Here is a 21,724-nt window from a genome sequence, read left to right as displayed (position 1 = left end):
GTATGTTCTTACAATTTACTAATTTTATGAGAACACCAAGAAATTGGACAAATGTGTTTTTAATGAACAAACTAAACAATAAATCACTATTCCCATAGGAGTCAATTTGTCTGCACTAGGATAAGAGTAGGAATAAATGTAATGCCTCATAGTTGAGGGTTTGACAGGCACAGGAACAAAACAAATTATCATTACACAAACAATGTCCTTCCCTAGGCACACATTCATGTGTGCACCTCCCATTCTTCAAACCCTTAAAACTCACTCACTCCCCTCTTCTCTTCACCAAGAACCTCTACTTAAATTCCTCTCTTTTTTTGTCTTCGTCTTTGACTGCTTTTTGTCTGTATGTGGAGGGGGAAGCGAGCAATGGCTGCTCTGCAATGCATTACTGCGACCATACATAATGCAGGTTACCACTGTAATATAGATCTGTGATCAAGGACTGTGGGGACCTGCTTGACATTGACGTATTTCCTTCAATTATCAATTCTAAGGGGTTTATTACCCATGTTGAGATTAATGAGCTGACAGGAGATGCAGAGGCTTCCAAGTATTATAGTATTCTCGAAAGATTTTTTTTTTTAACTGTTCAAAGTATTTAGCAAGAAAGTAAATTAGATATAACTACAACTGCTCACCAAATATGAAACTCATATTTATTATTTTACTTCACCAGAAAAAAGGAAACATTTCCTGGTTTTAACAACGTGTTTATAATTCTGTATCTCATGCTGTGACAAAGAATAAATTACATTTTCTCCCTATATGTTTCAACAACATTATGATATGACATCTTTAAGGAATGCTTTAAGTTTTGTGTAAACATTTCTCATTAACTTCAGCCGTCTGTCCTGGAAAGTAAATGCATCAGATCCCTCCATAACACTTCTTTCGCTGAACAAGCAACAGAATTGTTTGGAATATTATAAACACAATTACATACACTATACAAAAAGTGGTTGATGACACATGAGCAAGGCCTATTAAAGCAAAAATGCAAGCTATCTTGTAAATAATAAAAACCTGGAGGATTATAAAAAAGCAACTTTTTTTCATAATAGTAGCTTTTTGTTTTTACAATAGCATTTCCATGCATATGAGTACAAAACTTTGAAATCAATCAACATACTTAAATACAAAAAACAAATTCCTCTTTGTTTTGAATTACACATCCTTACAATTAGTGACAGGAACAGACAGTATCAAGTAGGCCAAAATAAATCTTCAAGTTCACAATGAATAAGCAATCCACATAATTAAACTGGATTTGGCTGTCAATTAAGAATAACTCAAATTCACTGTTCCAACAATAAATTCACCTTTATCGTACTGCTGCTTTTCAAATAATTATCTCTGTTAAAAATGTTTGTGCATTATTTATGTCATAGTTCCAAAAACTGGATTGTGGCGACATATACTTGGCCCATATTCTTCATAAGCTGCTTTTGTGTGACAAACCTGGTAAAATTCAGGCTGAAACAAAAGAATTGTTCATCAGTTAAGGGGAATAATCCAACACTTAGAAGCCAGAAATACTGCTTAAAGAAGAATTCTGCAACATACTACAAATATTATTTGATTCAAACAGATGGTCTCTAACTAAAATTCTCACACTTACTGAACCATAAATAGATTCTGAATGAACTAAATAATATCTGAAAGTAGATATCATTTAGTTTTCAAATAGTACTGTTAGAATATTACTAGAACAAACAGTTTCAATTGTAGCATACAATTTTTGTTTTTGTTTTTGTTATTAAAATACGGCCTCGTCGACAACGAGACCAAATATACGACTGGAGTGCTCTATGCCTTTCGTGAAACTGCAATTTTATAAGTAAAAGCTACGATTTGTCAAGGTTCTCCAAGAAAAAGAGTGTCACCCTCATAACCTAACATAAACCTGAATTAGAACAACTGAACCTCATCCTTTGCCAGGACTGGGGTTTGATTATCTAGCATTTTGCCCTGAAATGAAGGACATCCTACCTAACTTCCTTCCCATCCCTCCGAACAAAAGTGGTGTCCCATAGCCCGCCCAATCTTCACAACATCCTAGTACATCCATATGCCAATTCCACTCCCAAGCCCTGGCCACAGAGATCACTAACCTGTAAAACAATCAGGCGCAAGACCTGCCCAATACACCCAGCCAGCACTTCCTACTCCAGTCCTGTCAGGGGCTTATCCTAAGCCATCAGAGACAGGGCCACCTGTGAAAATAGCCATGTCATGTACCAACACTGCTGCAAATCACTGCACAGCTCTTTATGACAATATGACAACCAATCAATTTTCCGTCAGAATGAATGGTCACTACCAAACTATGGCCTTGAATAAAGTTCACTACCCGGTCACAGAGCATGCAGCCATGCAAATCATGCTCCATTTCAATGCTTGCTTCACAAGCCAGGCCATTCTTACACCCATCAGCAGCCTCTCTGAACTACGAAGATGGAAATTATCCTTGCAACACATCTTTCATTCCCATAACCCTCCTGGCCTCAATGTCCACCAACCCACTGTCCCCAGACCTTCCATTGAACAGTTTCCTCTTTCTCTGTCCTATTACTCCCTCATAAGCCACGTCACCTTCATTGTGTGCCGCTCCTCACCGACTCTGACATTCGTGCATCACATGACTAGCCTGTACATCTGCCTCTCCTCCCTCCCACACTTTTAGCCAGCAACTGGCTGTCTCCCTCTGAGTTAGTTACCCACCTAACTTTTTTTTTTTCTGCCTCCTGCTTCACTATCTCTTTCAACACCACTGCCAAAATATGATCCTGGCATTGCATCCAGCTGACACCATATCGGAGCACAGGTGTGTGTGTGTGTGTGTGTGTGTGTGTGTGTGTGTGTGTTTGGGCGCGAGTACCTGTCAATGACTCAATGCTGCTGCTTCTTGGTAAGTGATCTCCTTTGTTCCTAAAGTATTTACATTCTACCAGAACTTTCCTACTATAATCATCTGCATAGTAATATGTTCTAAAAGTAGAGACTTTGAATGTAAATACTCAAATATGATGACTTTTTCTTATTTCTCATCAATATTTAAAGAAATTATAATGCGGCATAAATTTATCACTACAGCTTTAAATACCAGTCTGACGAAAACATTTTCAAATAGTTAACAGAGTATTTCATCTGTACATTCCATGTGGCAAGGTTTTCAAATAGGAAATTAACCAGATCAGATTATCACTCGGCAAAGGGAATTACAGGAAGCTAACTTGGTCACAGGACTACGTACAGTCATGCTCAAGTTAAAGTAGTGCCCCTGTTACCTGACGGTGGAAGCTAGATCCACTAAAATGCCTGCAGGCTGAGAGATATTGTGGTAGCATAGTGTGGAACGCCTAGGGGTGTTGGTTCGATCCTACTACAAAATGAATATACTTTTTCTTTCTTTTTTTATTCTTGGTGTACTTTTAATTTGATCACAGTGATTACCATCTTCATTGCAACAGTTACACAATGGATGAAAATGTGATAAAATTCAGTTGGCTTAATATGCAGTATGCACATATAAATTTATTTGTTATATTATGATTCATAACTTTTAGAGTGACAGTTATAACACAAATCTAAGTAAGACAAATTTTTCTCACATCATGGAAATTGTGAGAAGGATGCCTCGCCATAGCATTATCTAATTTAGAATAAATTTAAGAGGAGAGTTATGTCATCAACATTCTGAATATTATTTTTTCATATATTAAATCTGTATTCAAAAACCAGATGAAGCAGCTGTAAGAAAGCTCATCAGTTTGAACAGCTTTACTGTGAAGTAGATGGCACCTTAAGCTAAATTACCATTCAGTTCATTCTCTGACCAGCATCCTACACTTTTGGGGGGATGGGGTGGTGGTGGTGGTGGTGGTGGTGGTGGGGGAGAAACTATTGGCTAAATGCAATTTATTTTTAAATTGTACCAGAATAAGAGTTCTCATGTACGAATGAGACATCAGTTTCAAAAATGGCCAATTACATTACACCACAAACACGAGGCACAAAGGCTAGATCATTTGTTCAGTTTGTCTGTAACAGAAGTAATGCCCCAGCTGTGTTCTGGTATGCATGCTACTTTTTTCATTTGTTGTGGCCTACTGTCAGGGTGTATATGCGGACAAGGAAAAAAAATTTCCAAATTTTTCCCGGATTTCCCAGTTAAAAATACACTTCTCCGGGATGAAAACATACATTTTCCGTGTTAAGTGACCGTATATTTTCCCTTATCAATCCTTTGAATGGTTATGGTTTTATACACGGGGTTAGAATTTCCCGGCACTTTAGAAAACAAAACTCAGGGAAAGACACGTTTTGGAAATATCTTTGATGTTCAGCAACATGTACACTGCGTTTCGTATTATGAAAGTATACATTGGAATTCCACCAAACACCACGTTACTTTCCAAATAATTGAAATCGAGATTGCGATGCGCATTTGTAAGCCAGTCACAGCTCATGTCACGTGATGGTGGTGGTTGTTGGGATGTTTAAGGGGGACTAAACAGCTAAGGTCATCAGTCCCCCATTCCAAAAACAAGCGAGACAACGTCGCAGAGCAGATAAAACCCCAAGGGGAAGGAGACTGCCCCCCCCCCCCCCCCCCAGGTGCTAAAGAACACAAATTAGGCAACGAACACTACAGAAAAGAAGAGTACGGACGAACACCAGACAGAAAGAAATAGAAGAAAAGAAAATGGCCGGAGACTGGTTGACTGACCACGACAACAAAAAAGGGAAAGAGTCAACCATCTGACGGCACACCAGAAAAGCAACAGACACAAGGACAATAGACACAGAAAGGGAAAGGCGCAGGACCTCCCTAAATCGAACCATAAAACGGACTACCACGGATAAAATTTAAAACGGTATCAGCCATGGAGGCATCGTCGGATAAAACCAAAGCCAAAGTGCCCGGGAGATGAAAAGATTGCCGGAGTGTGCGCAGTCGAGGACACTCCAGCAAAATGTGGCCGACCGTCAGCCGGGACCCACACTGACACAATGGGGGATCCTCCTGACGTAACAGATGGCCGTGCGTCAGGTAGGTATGGCCGATGCGCAGCCGACACAGGACTACCGAGTCCCTGCGAGAAGCCCGCAGGGAGGAACGCCACACATCGGTCGTCCCCTTGACAGCCCGTAGTTTATTCGTGGCTGCCATGCCACGCCACTCAGCAGCCCACATCCCAAGTACCTTACGGCGCAACAGCAGCTGCTGGTCGCGAGCCGTAAGGCCGATCTCCAAAGCTGGGGCGTCTATCGCCCCTTTGGCCAGCCTGTCAACACGTTCGTTCCCTGGGATGCCAACGTGACCTGGCGTCCAAACAAAAACCACCGAACGACCAGAGTGGGTAATGGTGGAAACAGACTCCCGAATAGAAGACACCAGAGGAGAAGAGGGATAGCAGCGGTCGATGGCCTGGAGGCTGCTCAGGGAGTCACTGCAGATCACGACGGACGCATCTGTGCAGGAACGCATATGCTCAAGAGCTCGCAAGATGGCCACCAGCTCTGCAGTAAAAATACTGCAGCCAGCCGGCAAGGAGCGTTGCTCAACATGGGCAGCGTGAGCAAAAGCGTAGGCAGTGCGACCATCAACCAGGGAACCATCAGTGTAGACAGGCTCACAGCCCGGAAATGAGTCGAGGAGCGCAAGAAAACAGCGACGGAGGGCCACAGGCGGAACCGAGTCCTTGGGTCCCTGTGCCAAGTCCAGACGGACGGACGGCCGGGACAAACACCAGGGAGGCGTAGGTGTACGGACCCGGAAGGGAGGCAGAAGAGGGAATGACCCCAGTTCTGACAGCAGGGACTGGACACGGACAGCTATGGAAAGCCCAGACCTAGGGCGCCGTTCGGGCAGATGGAGGACCATAGCTGGGAAAAGCAGGCGACGATTGGGATGATCTGGCGAGCAATGAACGTGGACAGCATAGTCGACAAGCAGACGATGGCGGCGAATCCACAGTGGGGGAACCCCGGCCTCCACCAGTAGACTATCCACGGGGCTGGTGCGAAAAGCGCCAGTGGCAAGCCTAACCCCACAGTGGTGTATGGGGTCTAACAACTTTAACACTGAGGGGGACGCAGACCCATAGGCCAGGCTCCCATAATCAAGCCGGGACTGCACAAGGGCTCTGTACAACCGCAGCAGCGTGCAGCGATCTGCACCCCAAGACGTGTGGCTAAGGCAGCGGAGGGCGTTGAGGTGCCGCCAGCATTTTTGCTTCAGCTGAGTAACATGAGGAACCCATGTGAGCCGGGCATCAAACACGAGTCCCAAGAAGCGGCAAGTGTCCACCACTTCAAGCAGGTGGCCGTCGAGGTAAAGTGCAGGATGAGGGTGGACCGTCCGACGCCTGCAGAAGTGCATTACTCGAGTCTTGGCAGCAGAGAACTGAAAGCCATGAGTCAGTGCCCATGATGCTGCCTTGCGAACGGCGACTTGCAGCCTGCGTTCGGCGACTCCCGTAGTCGTGGAGCTAAATGAGATGCAGAAGTCGTCGGCATACAAAGAAGGAGACACCGACGACCCCACTGCTGCTGCCAGACCATTAATGGCCACTAAAAATAAGGAGACGCTCAACACCGAGCCCTGCGGGACCCCATTTTCCTGTATATAAGAGGAACTAGAGGTGGCACCGACTTGCACCCGGAAAGAGCGGCGCAATAAAAAGTTTTGAAGAAAAGCCGGGAGCCGACCACGAAGACCCCACCCATGCAACGTGGCGAGGATGTGATGCCTCCATGTGGTGTCATACGCCTTCCGCAGATCGAAAAATACAGCAACAAGATGCTGACGTCGGGCAAAAGCCGTACGGACAGCAGATTCCAGCCGCACCAAATTGTCCACTGCAGACCGGCCCCGACGGAAGCCACCCTGGGATGGAGCGAGGAGACCGCGCGACTCAAGGACCCAACACAAACGCCGCCCCACCATACGTTCGAGCAATTTGCACAAAACGTTGGTGAGGGTAATGGGACGATAGCTGTCCACCGCCAGTGGGTCCGCACCGGGTTTCAAGATGGGGACAATAACGCCCTCCCGCCATTGCGACGGGAACACGCCTTCGCTCCAAATGCGATTAAATATCGCGAGAATGTGTCTCTGGCAGTCCCTGGAGAGATGCTTCAGCATCTGCGTGTGGATGCAGTCTGGGCCTGGTGCTGTATCAGGGCAATCGGCGAGGGCGGCGAGGAATTCCCTCTCGCTGAAAGGTGCATTGTATGTTTCAGAACGACGCGTGTGGAATGAGAACTGCGTCCGCTCGGCTCGCTCCTTTAGAGAGCGAAAGGCGGGGGGATAGGATGCAGTCGCAGAGCTCTGAGCAAAGTGCGTGGCTAGCCGTTCAGCAATGGCGGCAGCGTCCGTGCAGACAGCGCCGTCCAAGGAGAGCCCAGGGACACCCATAGGGGTCTGGGAGCCATAAATCCGCCGGATCCGGGACCACACGTGCGAGGACGAGACACGGGAGCCCAGGGAGGAGACGTACCTCTCCCAGCACTCCTGCTTACGCCGTGCAATAAGACGACGGGCGAAGGCACGGAGCCTCTTAAAGGCGATGAGGGTCTCCAGAGACGGGTGCCGCCTATGACGCTGGAGAGCCCGCCTACGGTCGCGAATAGCCTCAGCTATCTCCGGCGACCACCAGGGGACAGCCTTCCACCGAGGGAGGCCAGAGGAACGGGGGATAGCAGCCTCGGCCGCCAAAATGATGGACGTGGTGAAAACACGGACCACCTCGTCAATGTCACCCTGTGGGGGAGACGCAATGGTTACAGCGGAAGTAAAAGCTGGCCAGTCAGCCCTGTGGAGAGCCCAGCGGGGCAAGCGCCCAGAAGAATGACACTGTGGCAGTGACAAATAGATGGGAAAATGGTCACTGCCACACAGGTCAGGATGCACCCTCCAGTGGAGGGATGGGACAAGTCCAGGGCTGCAAATAGAGAGATCGATGGCCGAGAACGAGCCATGGGCCACACTGAAATGCGTGGGAGCACCGGTGTTCAAGAGGCTAAGGTCGAGCTGAGCCAACACATGCTCCACGGCCCGACCACGATCATCGGAGACAGTCCCACCCCATAGAGGATTGTGGGCGTTGAAATCGCCCAGAAGCAGCAATGGTGGCGGGAGTTGAGCCAGCAGCGCAGCCAAGACATGTCGGGGGAGCTCCCCATCCGGAGGAATGTAAACAGAGCAAACAGTAATAGCCGGCGAGAGCTCAACCCTGGCAGCAACTGCCTCGAAAGGTGTCTGAAGGGGTACTGGCGAACTACAGACAGAGTTGTGAACAAAGAGGCAAACCCCACCTGACGCTCGATGACAGGCAGCACGGTTCTTATAGTATCCCTGATAACCGCGGAGGGCGGGGGTCCGTAGTGCAGGAAACCAAGTTTCCTGCAGAGCAACGCAGAGAACAGGGGAATCACTCAGAAGCATCCGGAGCTCAGGCAGGTGGCGGAAATAACCGCCGCAGTTCCATTGGAGAATGGAAGCAGGAAGGGACTGGGAGGGCGTGAATGCAACTAAGAGGCAGACAGCGCGTCAGAGCCAACTGCCGCCACTGGGGGAGAGTCAGCTGAGTCCATAGGAGAGGCCCCCAAGGGTTCCGTGAGGGCGAGATCCGCGGCAGAGGCGAGGATCTCCCCCTCATCCCCGGAGCCAGGACTATGTACAGCAGGCGGTGCTGAAACCGCCGGAACGTCCTTCTTCTTGGACACATTCCGTTCCTTCTTCTCGCGTCTGCCCTTAGGGTGAGAGGGCTGGGAGAGCTTCTCTGAAGGAGCGTCGGAGGCTGACGACGACGCAGAAGCCCTACGATCAGCAGGTGGCGGAACCTTCAGCCACTGGCTGACATCTGGCTGGGAAGGAGAAGAAACGGAGGAAGGGAGAGCCCCGAGGGACCCGTTCCGCGAGAGAGGAACCGGCGGAGGCAACGCCGCCGGAGAAGGAGGGGGAGGAATCGAGCCTCCCAGTTGTGGAGCAGATGTCACTCCCGAAGTAAGCTTGGGGGGAGCGACAGAAGAGGGTTTGCCCCCAACTGCTAAGGGGGCAATAGAGGAAGGCTTGCCCCCAGGCACGAGGGGGCAGACAGAGATACATGGCCCCGAGGGCCCACTGAAGGCGGCACAGATGAAGCGACAACCGTCGCTCGCGGGGGCGACGATAACGTGGCTGCAGCATAAGATGTTCGAAGGGAAGCAGGATACAACCTGTCATATTTCTGTTTAGCCTCTCGATAAGTAAGCCGGTCCAGGGTCTTAAATTCCATTATTTTCCGCTCCTTATGAAGAACGGGGCAATCCGGCGAGCATGGAGAGTGGTGCTCCCCACAGTTGACACATACAGGCGGGGGCGCACATGGAGAATCGGGATGAGACGGGCGTCCGCAATCTCGACATGTAGCGCCGGATGGGCAACGGGAGGACATATGCCCAAACTTCCAGCACTGGAAGCACCGCATCGGGGGAGGGACGTATGGCTTCACGTCGCAACGGTAAACCATTACCTTGACCTTCTCGGGCAAGACATCACCCTCGAAGGCCAAGATAAAGGCACCGGTGGCCACCCTGTTTGTCTTGGGTCCTCGATGGACACGACGGACAAAATGCACACCACGTCGTTCCAAGTCGGCTCTCAGCTCGTCATCGGATTGTAACAAGAGGTCACGATGGTAAATAATCCCCTGGACCATATTTAAGCTACTGTGGGGAGTGACGGTAACAGGGACGTCACCCAGCTTATCACACAAGAGCAACGCTCGTGACTGGGCTGGGGAGGACGTCTTGAGGAGGATGGACCCATTCCTCATTTTTGACAACCCTGCCACTTCCCCAAACTTATCCTCCAGGTGTTCCAAAAAAAAACATAGGCTTCGTCGGAAGAAAGGAGTCACCATCAGTCCTGCTGCAGACAAGGTATTGCGGTACATAAGGCTCCCGCTTGGCACTAGACCGGCGTCCCTCCCATGGCGCAGCCAACGAGGGGAACGTCTGAGGGTCATATTGCGCAGCATCGAAGTCGACTCTACCTCGCTTAGAGACGCTGGTGGCCGTGCGACCACCAGCTTGGTGTGATTTATTGCGCTTCATTGCGCCACATCTGCCCAGATGCCACCTACTCCGAACGAGGGCTCTCCCCAAGGGCGCCACCCAGCCAAAGCAACGGGTACCTGGCCGATATCCCGTTGCCCGGAGTCCCCGTGCCCCAGACAAGATGGGCACATACTCCTTGGCATGCATGGGGAGGAAACAGCTCTGGCATCTGTAGTGCGATCCCTGCGTGGTCAGGGGGCTACCACCAAGAGGGTACATGACGACCCCACCACAACGGACTGGCTACCGTGCTGGATTTTAGGTGTTTAAAGGGTCCACAGTTGTCGTAGGCGCTAAGAAGAAGAGTGCGCACAAGGCGAGAAGGAGACAACCCAGAAGATGTTGGGCATAGTCCCCCCCACACGACAATAGGTAACATGCAAGATGGTGGAGCATGATGGGCCAATACAAAAACACCACGTAAGGTGTCCTTCCCCAAATGGCACGCACTGACGACGGAAATTTGGAAGAAAAAAGGAGGTCAAACCCAAGAGGGGACCATCACAGAAGGCCGAAACGTTTGAGACTCCTTTTAGTCGCCTCTTACGACAGGCAGGAATACCGCGGGCCTATTCTTACCCCCGAACCCGCAGGGGGATGTCACGTGATCTCGCCAGCCGATGGCAGCGGATATTCAAAGCATAGGACACATGATGTAGCCAGCCAACAGCAACATCACTGTTGAGTAGCACAAAGAATACATGGAAAGTTAATAGTTTAAATTAATATACATAGTGTTGATACAATAAAAGCAAAGCTTTCACATATAATATCGGTCTCTAAGGTTAATAAGCTGCAAGAGAAGCTAAGCTTTTGTATATGATGTTGATCTTTTTTCCGCGTGTTACACTTAAGATATATCACACAAATGTGCCAGTAAAATTTTTAATAATGACATAAATGTCTGATCTTCAGGGTTCGAAATTCTTCTAAATGGCTCATCATCAAAGAGTTGATTTTTAAATACAGTCAAACGCTCTGTGGTTTAATAAATTCATGGTACATTCTCGTACATAGTTCAACTTGCCGTAAAAGGATATTTACTTTGAAAGTAACGCTTTTCAAATCACCATTCGCAACATTTTCCCGCGACCTGTTACAAATAGGTTCATTTCAGCAGTTGCCAGAGAGTGCAAATAACAGGCAACACCGCACTTGCGCAGCTATCATGACATAGGAAGCCCGTATGTACATACGTGTAAAATATTAAAAGATCAAATAATATGTCATAAAAGAAACAACACATCAGAGGATACTCCAAGAGCATCGGAATTTTGTGAATCATACTGAAATGTGCACATTTAAAGTGCACATTCGTATGTCCAGATTCCCAATGAAGTAGACCTCAACCTGATATAAAGCTTTTCAGTGTGGTTTTCGGAATGTAACTTTTAAAATAAAATCTGAAACTAATGACATATTTTAGCCTTCCCTAATGATCTGAATGCATTTTAATTCACTTGATAGCTACCGGCCACAGATATCTGGTTTGTTTTCATTTGACGTGAGAGTAAACGAGGGGGAAACAACAAAATCACTAAATGTAAACACAGGTCACGTGGAGACTACCCACTATAACTCATACTGCTCTGTGCATCAGCCCCATATCTACGATATTTGCTTACTGGGTCAATACTAAAAAAACTGAATTTTCAAAAATATGTTCATCTTGTAGCACATATCTTTCTGAAAAGTCTGAAACATAAAACATATGTGTTCAAGGAAATGTTAAGACATATTATTTGGTCTTAAGTGCGCCAAAGTGCAGTGCCACGCCTCTTCATAAAGCATTCTCCTACCGCACATCACTGTATTTCGCTCTGTGGAATTGAAACGTGTATATTTTGTAATGTATGCTATCAAACTACATTCAGGACAGGGGAAATTGAAATGTCCTGTGGTGCCTCTCCAGCTCCCATTCGGCTGGTTTGACTGCCTGCCCCTCTCTCTTTTTTTTTTTTTTTTTTTTTTCCGGATAGGATTATTTTCAATCGGGAGAACAAGAACACTTCAGAAAATTTGCACTCTTTATTGCCTATTAGTTAATAACTTGCTGTTTTGTGTGATATAAAATTAAATATAGGCTACATAAAACCAATAAAGACAAGAGATAAGCAAGAAAGTACACATTTCTTCAATCCTTAGCTCCTAGCACTTTTTTCTTTCTAATCTTACTACAGCTTTACATGGTGTGCTTTCCTTTCTGCGGGAGAATCTATTACCTCATCAAAGTTCATTAAACGTTTTGCAACATGAAAAATCGAAATGTCGATATCTAATACTGAAAAAGCTGTTAACACAAATAATACCCAAGACGGGTGTGGTTTCTCGATCTGATTATGTCTATTTTGTCACTGTCTGTTAGATAAAACAAAATAGGCCTTTCTAATATTGCAGCAGTTTTGAAACACACACCAAATAAAAGAGACTGTTTCTAACAATACAGAATATAATTCACGAAGTACCAATATCAAATGCCTATGAGGCCTACTACAAGCAAAAAGTTTTATGTTAGGAAACAGTTTTGCGTTTCATTCATATGCACCAGTTTCTCAAACATGAGATCAAAAAGTAGTATTACGAAATTTTTATATAAGTTTGTAATTGTCTTATTCTTCCATAATTTGTGTGATGTCACTGTTTCTTCTCCTTCCTTGTTCTAACAAACAATCTTGTCATCACCAACTTAAGCGGCTGCTAGCTGGGGACTGTACAATTGGTCCTTACTAGTATAGGGGTCTGATCAAAAATTTTCTGTCAAAATTTCATTTTCTTGGATACACCGAGAATCTTTCTCACCTGTTATTCCTGTCAGTCGTTTATTTCCATTCTGGTAGTCTGAATCTATAGATTTCGCTAGTAATTATAACAACGCTGATCATTCGCAAACCCATAATCAGACAGTGATTGGCATTCATCTGTTCGGCTTTACTCCGCTCAGCTCATATAGCCCCGTCCCCTTTTGTCTGCGGAAAGTTTATTTCTAGATGCGATGAGGATTCTCCTGACAGAGACATCACGCATTCAAAAATCAACTTATGATTAATTCAGAAATCAACTTAAAATGTGCTCACAAATGTTCAAAACCCAACAGGGAAGTGTTTCAAAATCATACGAATAATCGATAGACAAACGTGGGCTGGATGCTAGGCACTTTGTGAAACAAGTATTTTTTCCCTCAAGTATATCAATTTGACACCCCCTTTTCCCGGTAGCATCTAGTTGCTTGCTGTTGACTGCTTGCACAGCCAACAGCCACATTCCTGTAGCCAGAAGCGGGAGAATCTACAACTCAAACGCGACTCAACTGCGCATGAGCACGAGCCCGCTCATAACTTTAAAATGAATCTAACATAAACAGTTGTGACTTCACGCTCATTGGAGGCAATTTGTTGTTATGAAGCACTGCATAGTCTTCCTACAATCTTTGACACATTTTGCTGTTGGCAGACGCTTGCATGAGGACTGTGTGTCGTTGTTGTATATGGTGCATTTCCTTTGCAATTTGAGTTATTTTAGTTATTTTCGTTATTTTCTTTCGTTTATGTTTTATCGTTGAAGCATTATTCTGCAGTAGCGGGATACAGCAATACACTTTGTTAGAGTATTGGTTCTTACCAGTCAAAATTACAAAAATTTAACTGAAAACTAAAACAATGAAAAATTCCCGGAATTCTAAAAAATCCACGTGTTTTTCCCGGTTGAAAAAATTCCTGGGTTTTCCCGGATCTCCTGGGTCGTATACACCCAGGACCTTAAGGGGCTTATGGAAGTAACATTAGTTCATGGGCAATCATACGAATAATCGATAGACAAACGTGGGCTGGATGCTAGGCGCTTTGTGAAACAAGATTTTTTCCCTCAAGTATATCAATTTGGCACCCCCTTTTCCCAGTAGCATCTAGTTGCTTGCTGTGACTGCTTGCACAGCCAACAGCCACATTCCTGTAGCCAGAAGCGGGAGAATCTACAACTCAAATGTGACTCAACTGCCCCCCCCCCCCCCCCACACACACACACAAAAGAGAGAGAGAGAGAGAGAGAGAGAGAGAGAGAGAGAGAGAGAGAGAGAGAGAAGAAGAAGAAGAAGAAGAAGAAAAGTTGACGATTTTTCCACACCAAAATCGTGCAGTGGATTATAAGAAAGCTATGCAAAGTAAATGGCTGAAATTTTTAATATATATTGCTACAATCCTAATCTTGAACAAACTCTAAAATTTTCTTGATATCTTTATCTGTTTCGCAGACAGAGAGGTTCAATGTTATCCTATTTGCACATGTAAAATACGCACATAAAATCTGCTGAGAGGCAAAAACATTGATTACAAAGTGACACAGCATGGGAAAATACCAGTAAAGCGCTTCCATTATCATGGGAAGGATTCTCGGAGCCCCACATTGTAATACTGAAACGCACACAAAATTTTTGTGCATGTAAAATCCAATGTTAAACATGAAACTAATGTAAAATCCAGTCTGTGATGTAAAATTAGTTTTGTATTATTTCACTGCCACATAAGTAAACCATCAAAATTTTACTGACCCATACAGTCATTCGCATATGAGTGACATGCTCTGCTCTGGGCAGGGAAAAGAATGGAGTTGGCAGAAAAATGCTCCTATAGGAGCACATAAAGGCAAATATGTTTCTGTTTACTAAAACACTGATTGAAAAGTGTGGTACCAGCCGCCCCATTCTAACTTCCTCACCACCTATAAATATTTTCTCAAAAATTTGGCATGTGAACATATTCATGGTTTTTTATGCTGAGAGAGGAGAGAGTGACAGAGGAAAAGAGACAGAAAATTAAACAATGCTAGGAAAAGAGCGAATTAGCTGTTGCCAGGGAGAGGAATAAAAGGAAGGAGAAAGTTGGTGTGGGTGAGAGCCAGTGATAATGAGAGACAGAGTCTATGACAATGACAACAAGGAAGACAATGACAGTGAGAAAGAGACAGTAGCAGTGGGAAGGAATGAATACGATAGTAGCAGTAAGAGACGACAGCAAGGTCAAGACAAGTGTCAAGAGTGTCAAGTGAGAGGAGACAGTAGTAATAGGACAGAACAAAGGAGACTGTGGCTGTGAGAGGAGACAATTACAGAGAGAGAGAGAGAGAGAGAGAGAGAGAGAGAGAGAGAGAGAGAGAGCGAGCTAGATAATGACAACGAGCTGGACTAAATGAGAGAGTGAGAATGGGGATGTGGGACAGGACGGGTATGAGCGACTTACAGCAATCGACTAGTGGGTGACACTGACGTTACCGTTAAAGGATCTTATGGAACTGAGAGGTGAGCTGCATATCAAAAAAAGAGCATGTATATGTTTGCAAGACAAAATTTTTGGGAATATTTTTAAAGGTGCTGAGGAAGGCAGAATGAGGCAGTTGTATAAACAGGAGTATATTCATCCTTTTTGTGCTCTGATAGGAGCATTTTTCTGTTGGTTTCTTTATATTCAGTAAATAAATATTCAGTGAACTGACTGGGTGTATGATGAAAAGATTAATTATACAACAATCAGCTGCACATGATTATTAACGTGATGTTTACATCTTCAGCTACTAAAGGATACACAAAAGAAGAAAGCAAAATTGGGCATAGCACCATCACAAATGTCAAATACCACACATATTAAATTGTTACAACTTTGCTAACAACTGGTAATGTTTAGTTGTTGTGATGCAGCCAATACATTCAAATGGCTTTGAGTACTATGAGACTTAACTTCTGACGTCATAAGTCCCCTAGAACTTAGAACTACTTAAACCTAACTAACCTAAGGACATCACAAACATCCATGCCCGAGGCAGGATTCGAACCTGCGATCATAGCAGTCGCGCAGTTCCAGACTGAAGCGCCTAGAACCGCTCAACCACACTGGCTGGCCTGCAGCTAACAGCACATGACTTTATTATACAGTGGAAACAATATTTCCTCCAGACAAGACGTCATTAATAAAACAGTGCTCACAGAAGAAAAAAGTCAGCAAATAGCAGTTTGTCTCAATGACGTGTCCTACTGTTATAGATTACTGTTAGAGGGATAGTTGTTATGAATTCACTTAAAATGTTTAAGCTTAGACTTGTTCTAACGTGTTTAAGAAAAAGGGAGAAATAAAAAGGCTGAGGGTGTGTTGGTGGAATGTAGGCTGTGAAGTGCCGGAATGGGAACGCTACTCAACATACCCACCACCACAGTCTCTGGCTGCTGAGGCCTGACCGCGAGCAGCAGCACGCAATGGGAGAGACCACTGGGTGGTGAGGGTGTAAGGAGGAGGCGAGGCTGGGGTTGGGGAGGGATAGCAGATGGCTACATCAGTACCTCTGCCCATATCAAACCTACCAACCACCAGCAATACCTCCACTTCAACAGTTGATGCACGTGGCCGTCAGATCTGTAGTGACGAGAGGTCACTCTCAAAATATACCGAGGGTCTCACTGAGGTCTTCCTCCCAACCTTGTACAAAAACAGATCTCCTGTGCCGTATCACTTCAGTCACCCACCACCTCCCAAAGTCCCACCGTCCGGCCATAGAGGAGCATTCCCCTTGTGACTCAGTACCACCCAGGATTGCAGCAAGTGAATCATATTCTCCACCAGGATTTCGCAGGATTTCGACAACCTCTCTTCATTCACTGAAATGAGAAATGTCCTACCCACTATCCTCCACCCACCCCTTTCCCACTGGAGTGTTCTGCCAGCCCACCAAACCTACACAATATTCTCGTCCATCCCTACAAACCCCTGCTCCCAACCTTTTGCCTCATGGCTCATATCCCTGTAATACGACCTAGACCAGGGCTTCACAACACACGTGCTCGCGGAGCAAGCTGTGAGCAGCAAGGCGCGAGCACGGAGCAGTGCGAGCACGCTACCCCCCACTACCGGACCAGAGCGGAGAGTGGGGAGAGTCACGTGGGGCACACAACAGCTGCCGCCAGTCAATGTAAATCCGCGGCCACCAGCAGGGATATCACTCACGAATTATTACTGCGACAAATGAAACAAATAAAGGAGAATGTACAAGTGCCACATAATTTTATTAGCTTAGTGTATGCCTCTACATTCGTATTAATTTGTGAACTGTTACACAATAAAAGGTGTCACTGAAGTGTGGGATTCTCGGTTATCTTGTACTTTTTGCCCTTTACAATTGCGTCTATGTTCGGAGTAATTGTTCTTGTGCATTGTAGGCGCAGCGTGCAGTTTAAATTTCCATCAGACAATGCGTTTCTCAGGCGCATCTTGTTACATTTCACTGCAGAGAACAGTTGTTCACAAACATATGCGGAACCGAACACTGATATTATTGTAGCCGCCAGTTTGTGCAAACGAGGAAATCTGTCCTGAGGGAAGTGTCTGTAGAATTCCAAAATGTTTTTCTTGTTCTGAAATTTGTCTCTGTATTCTCTGTCACACTGCAGGTCAATAATTTCTAGTTGCAGCTCAGGACGAATCTCTTCAATATTCGCTGAATATGGAGAGGAGAACAGATCAAAGTCACTGTCTAGTGCTGTCAGATCTTGAAAGCATTGATCAAATTCTTCCTTAAGGGCAACTAAACTATGTGAATAACGTTCACAGTCTTTGTGAACATCTTGCATAGATGATAATTTAGGAAAATGAGCTAGATTTCCTGTTTCCAGCTGACTCACCCGAAGTGTCAATTTCATTTTAAAAGCTCGTATTCGATCTATGAAATGAGTAATTAGCAGATCTTTACCTTGTAGTAAAATGTTCAAAGCATTCAGATGGCTAGTTAAATCTGCTAAGAACGCGAGATTACATTTCCATGAAGGCTCTTTCAATTCAGGAACACACATCTTATTTATTTCCATGAACATATTTATCTCATCTAATAGGCACAAAAATCGATTTAATAATTCGCCACGACTAAACCAGCGGACCTCGCTGTAATAAGGCAGGCTACCATACTGGCTTTCTACATCCTCAAGAAAGCTTTTAAACTGCCTGTGTTGTAGCCCATGCTTCCTTATATAATTGGTTGTACGAACAACACTCGTCACATTTTTTAGTGATACTCTTTGCACATAAGTTTTCCTGGTGAATCGCATTTTCCTGGTGAATCGCACAGTGGACGCCCCTTATTTCATTCGGCACGGTCAGTTTTTGCATTTTCTCCTTCAACAGCGCAACAAAACCTGATTTTTTCCTAGTCATCGACGGTTCACCGTCTGTAGACACTGAAACTAAGAATTCCATGACAATCCTGTATTTTCAACACTTTCTTCAACACTACTTAAAATATCACCTCCGGTTGTAGTGTTCTTCATGGCTACTACATCGAGGAGCTCCTCCCTCACCTGAAGATCTCTATTAACACCTCTAATAAATATGGCAAGCTGCGTTGTTCCAGTGATATCAACACTTTCGTCCAGAGCTAGAGAATACGCCATAAAATCTTTACAGATATTTGCAAGCTGGCTCTGGACGTCGTCTGCCATGTCCTGTATGCAACGCATAATGGTCATGCTAGATAATGGCACAATCCGAAACTGTTCAACTTGAGATGGACACAAATGTTCCGCTGCAACTACCAAACATTCTTTTATTAAATCGCCATCAGTGAAGGGGCGCAGGGATTTTGCTGAAAGCAAAGCAGTTTTGTACCTCACCCTGAGAGCTGCCTCAGTTGATTTTTCTTCGTCGTCCAGATCTTCTTCGGATAGCTTCCTTTTAAGTTTAATAACTTCCTGTGCACGATCTGGTCCATCACATTTTCCACTTCCGTAGTCTTTCGCGTGGTACGACACATAATGTCGCTGCAAATAAAATTTCCTAAAAGAATTCAGCGTTTTGTGACATACTAAACATTTTGCAACACCATCTTTTTTCTGTAAACACATACAATTCCTCCCAGTGGGGGTTGAACTGCGAAAGCATGGTTGGGGTTACACAACGGCGATTTGACATGATTCTTAACCAGCGAAGTGACTGTTAGAGCTGATAGCAGTACTTTAAACATTACACAGTCAGCGCGAATTCAATAGGCACGCTGCGGCCCTATTCAAACGTGCGCGCGCATTTCCCCTCCCTCCCCTCCCGCCCTACTCCGCGACCTTGCACCTGCTCGTGAGCATGTGCCTGAGCAGACGTCGAGTACTCGCGCTCAAAACCGGCCAGTTGTTAAGCCCTGACCTAGACACTTGACCTGTTCCGTACATCCTCCCACCACCACTACTCCGGTCCGGTCTCAAGCATCTATCCCGTCAAAGGCAGGGCTACCTGTGAAACCAGTCATGTGTTCTACAAGTTAAAGTACAACTAATGTGCTGCATTCTACATGGGTATGACAACCAATAAGCTGTCCGTTCGCGCTAGTTCATGGCTCTTGGTAGTTTACTGATGCTTGGAATACAAAAAATATAACAACTATTTTGTTAATTAAGTAGAAAAATAATTAAAAACAAACGTTATCCATCCTTACAATGCAAGTGACTGTCTGCACTCTCCCTGCTTGGAGCACCAGCTGTCAAACAGTAACAACTTTTGCAGCAGAGAATGTCGCAACTGTATGGTTTGCATGCTGCTTCTATGACACAGACAGCTGTACTATAGGTGCAATTACACCAGAGGGTACATTACAACCACACCAGGAATGTATCTGTGAAAAGGCCATCAGAACAATATATGGGTTATGAAGGAGAACAACAGCGGTATCAATAGGAGCAGGGCAACAACCTGAATGACGGAATGACATTAGCCAACATGGCCTTGCTATATAGGTGGGGGTGTGGATGGCTGAAAGCAAAGGGACACTACAGTCATTTATATTTCCCAATGACATACAGGTCTAATATCTGGATTAATGAGGATGGCATCCTTTTGGGTAAAATATTCCCACATTTGGATCTGTGGGCAGGGACTACGAAGAACGATGTTGTCATTAAGAGAAAGAAAAGTGGCACTCTATAGCTCAGAGCATGAAACGGTTGATCCTTTCATTGGATAGGTATGTTACAGGATTGATTAAGGGAGACTGATGGATTGGAGTTATATAAACTGTGCATTAAGGAAGCTCATGGGAGGAAGAATATGACTTCTAACCAGGGAGCAGATAAATCTAATAATTGGTAAAAAAAATAGGAATGTACCTAAGCCACTGTGGACAGCTTATTGACTGCATTATCATAGTCAACATCCACTTCAGTAGAACAATGTGGAATGGGGTAAAGGAGTGAAAGAGGACATTATCTGGTGGAATTCAGTGCAGAGCACAATTTAATCATAGCTACACTAGATTTAAGAATAATAAAAGAAGGTTGTACACTTGGCAGAGACCTGGAGCCACTGAAAGGTTTCAGATAGATTACATTGTGGTAAGGCGGAGATGCCAAAGTCCAATTTTAAACTGCAGTACATTTCAAGGGCCAGATGTCTCTGACACTCGTTTACTGTTTATGAATTGCAGATTAAAACTGAAGAAATTTCAAAGAGGTGGGAAATTCAGGAGATGCAACCTGGATTAATTGAAAGAACCAAAGGAAATTTAAAGTTTAAAAATGAGTAGCTTCGAGATACAAAACAGTGAAGGCAGAAGGCAGCAGAGGATCACAAACACAAAAAGTCAAGGCCCAATAGAAGTCCTCAAATAGCACACAAGATACTTAATTTAACCGATGAAAGAAGAAAATATGTAAATGCAGAAAACGAGGCAGGCTAAAGGGAATACAGACCTAAACAAAATGAGACTGATGGAAGGCATTAAACAGTGAAATGAAATGGGAATTGCTGGAGGACAAATTTGAGGACTATAGGAAATATGAAAAGGGAAGCACCTTTACTATTAGTAAGAGCTACAATGGCAAGCCAGTACCAAGCAAAGGAGGGATGGCTAAAATGTGTAAGGAATATGTATAGGGTTTACACAAGAGAAACACACTCCAAGGTAGTATAACAGGAAGTAGATAAAGATGAAATGGAAACTGTGATACTACAAAAAGAATCTTACAGACCTAAGTTGAAAAAAAGCACCTGAAGCAGATGATATACCCTCCAAAGTACTGAGAACCTTGGAAGAGCCAGCCATGATAAAACTGAACTAACTGCTGTTAGTAACAGGATAAACTCTCTCCGGCCTTATGATGAATGTAATAATTCCTATTCCAAAGAAAGGAGGCACTGACAGGTGTCAGTATTACTGAACCAACAGTTTAATAATTTATACGTCCACAATATAGAAAAATATCATTTACAGATGAGTGGAAAAAAAAATGGTTAAGTCCAACCCTGGGGATGATCAGTTTGCCTTCCAGAAAAATGTGAGGCAGTACTGGTCCTAAAGTTGATCTGACTGTACAAAAGCAAACCTACATTTACAGCATTTGTAGACCAAGAGAAAGTTCGTTACAATGCTGACTGGGACACTCTTTGAACTTCTGGAGATAGCAAGCATAAAAAACAAAGAGTGGAAAGTTACCTTATACACGAATCTTACACAGAATACAGAATAAGAGTTGGCGTACACGTAAGGGAAACAATAGTTGAGAAGAGTGTGTGACAGGGTTCCAACCTACCCCAATATTTAATCTGTACATTGCAGAAATAGTAAAGAAAACCAAAGAGAAATATGATAAGGGAATTTAAGTTTT

The 21,724-nt window shown here is 44.7% G+C and overlaps 1 protein-coding gene across 1 annotated transcript in view; it reads right to left on the bottom strand.

Annotated features, from left to right (window-relative positions):
- Nucleotides 1-637: 637 nt before the first annotated feature.
- Nucleotides 638-21,724, bottom strand: part of LOC124613247 (actin-related protein 3) — a 96,486-nt gene continuing 75,399 nt past the window's right edge. The window contains exon 8 of the mRNA XM_047141931.1: nucleotides 638-1,476. Within this exon, the coding sequence (XP_046997887.1) occupies nucleotides 1,381-1,476 (96 nt within the window). The 3' untranslated portion in view covers nucleotides 638-1,380. The remainder of the gene's footprint in view (nucleotides 1,477-21,724) is intronic.

The sequence above is a fragment of the Schistocerca americana genome, chromosome 4, assembly GCF_021461395.2.
Source record: "Schistocerca americana isolate TAMUIC-IGC-003095 chromosome 4, iqSchAmer2.1, whole genome shotgun sequence".
In the NCBI taxonomy this organism is placed as follows: Eukaryota; Metazoa; Arthropoda; class Insecta; order Orthoptera; family Acrididae; genus Schistocerca; species Schistocerca americana.
The sequence above is the reverse complement of the archived record's forward strand: the minus strand, read 5'-3'. Positions and strand labels throughout refer to the sequence as shown.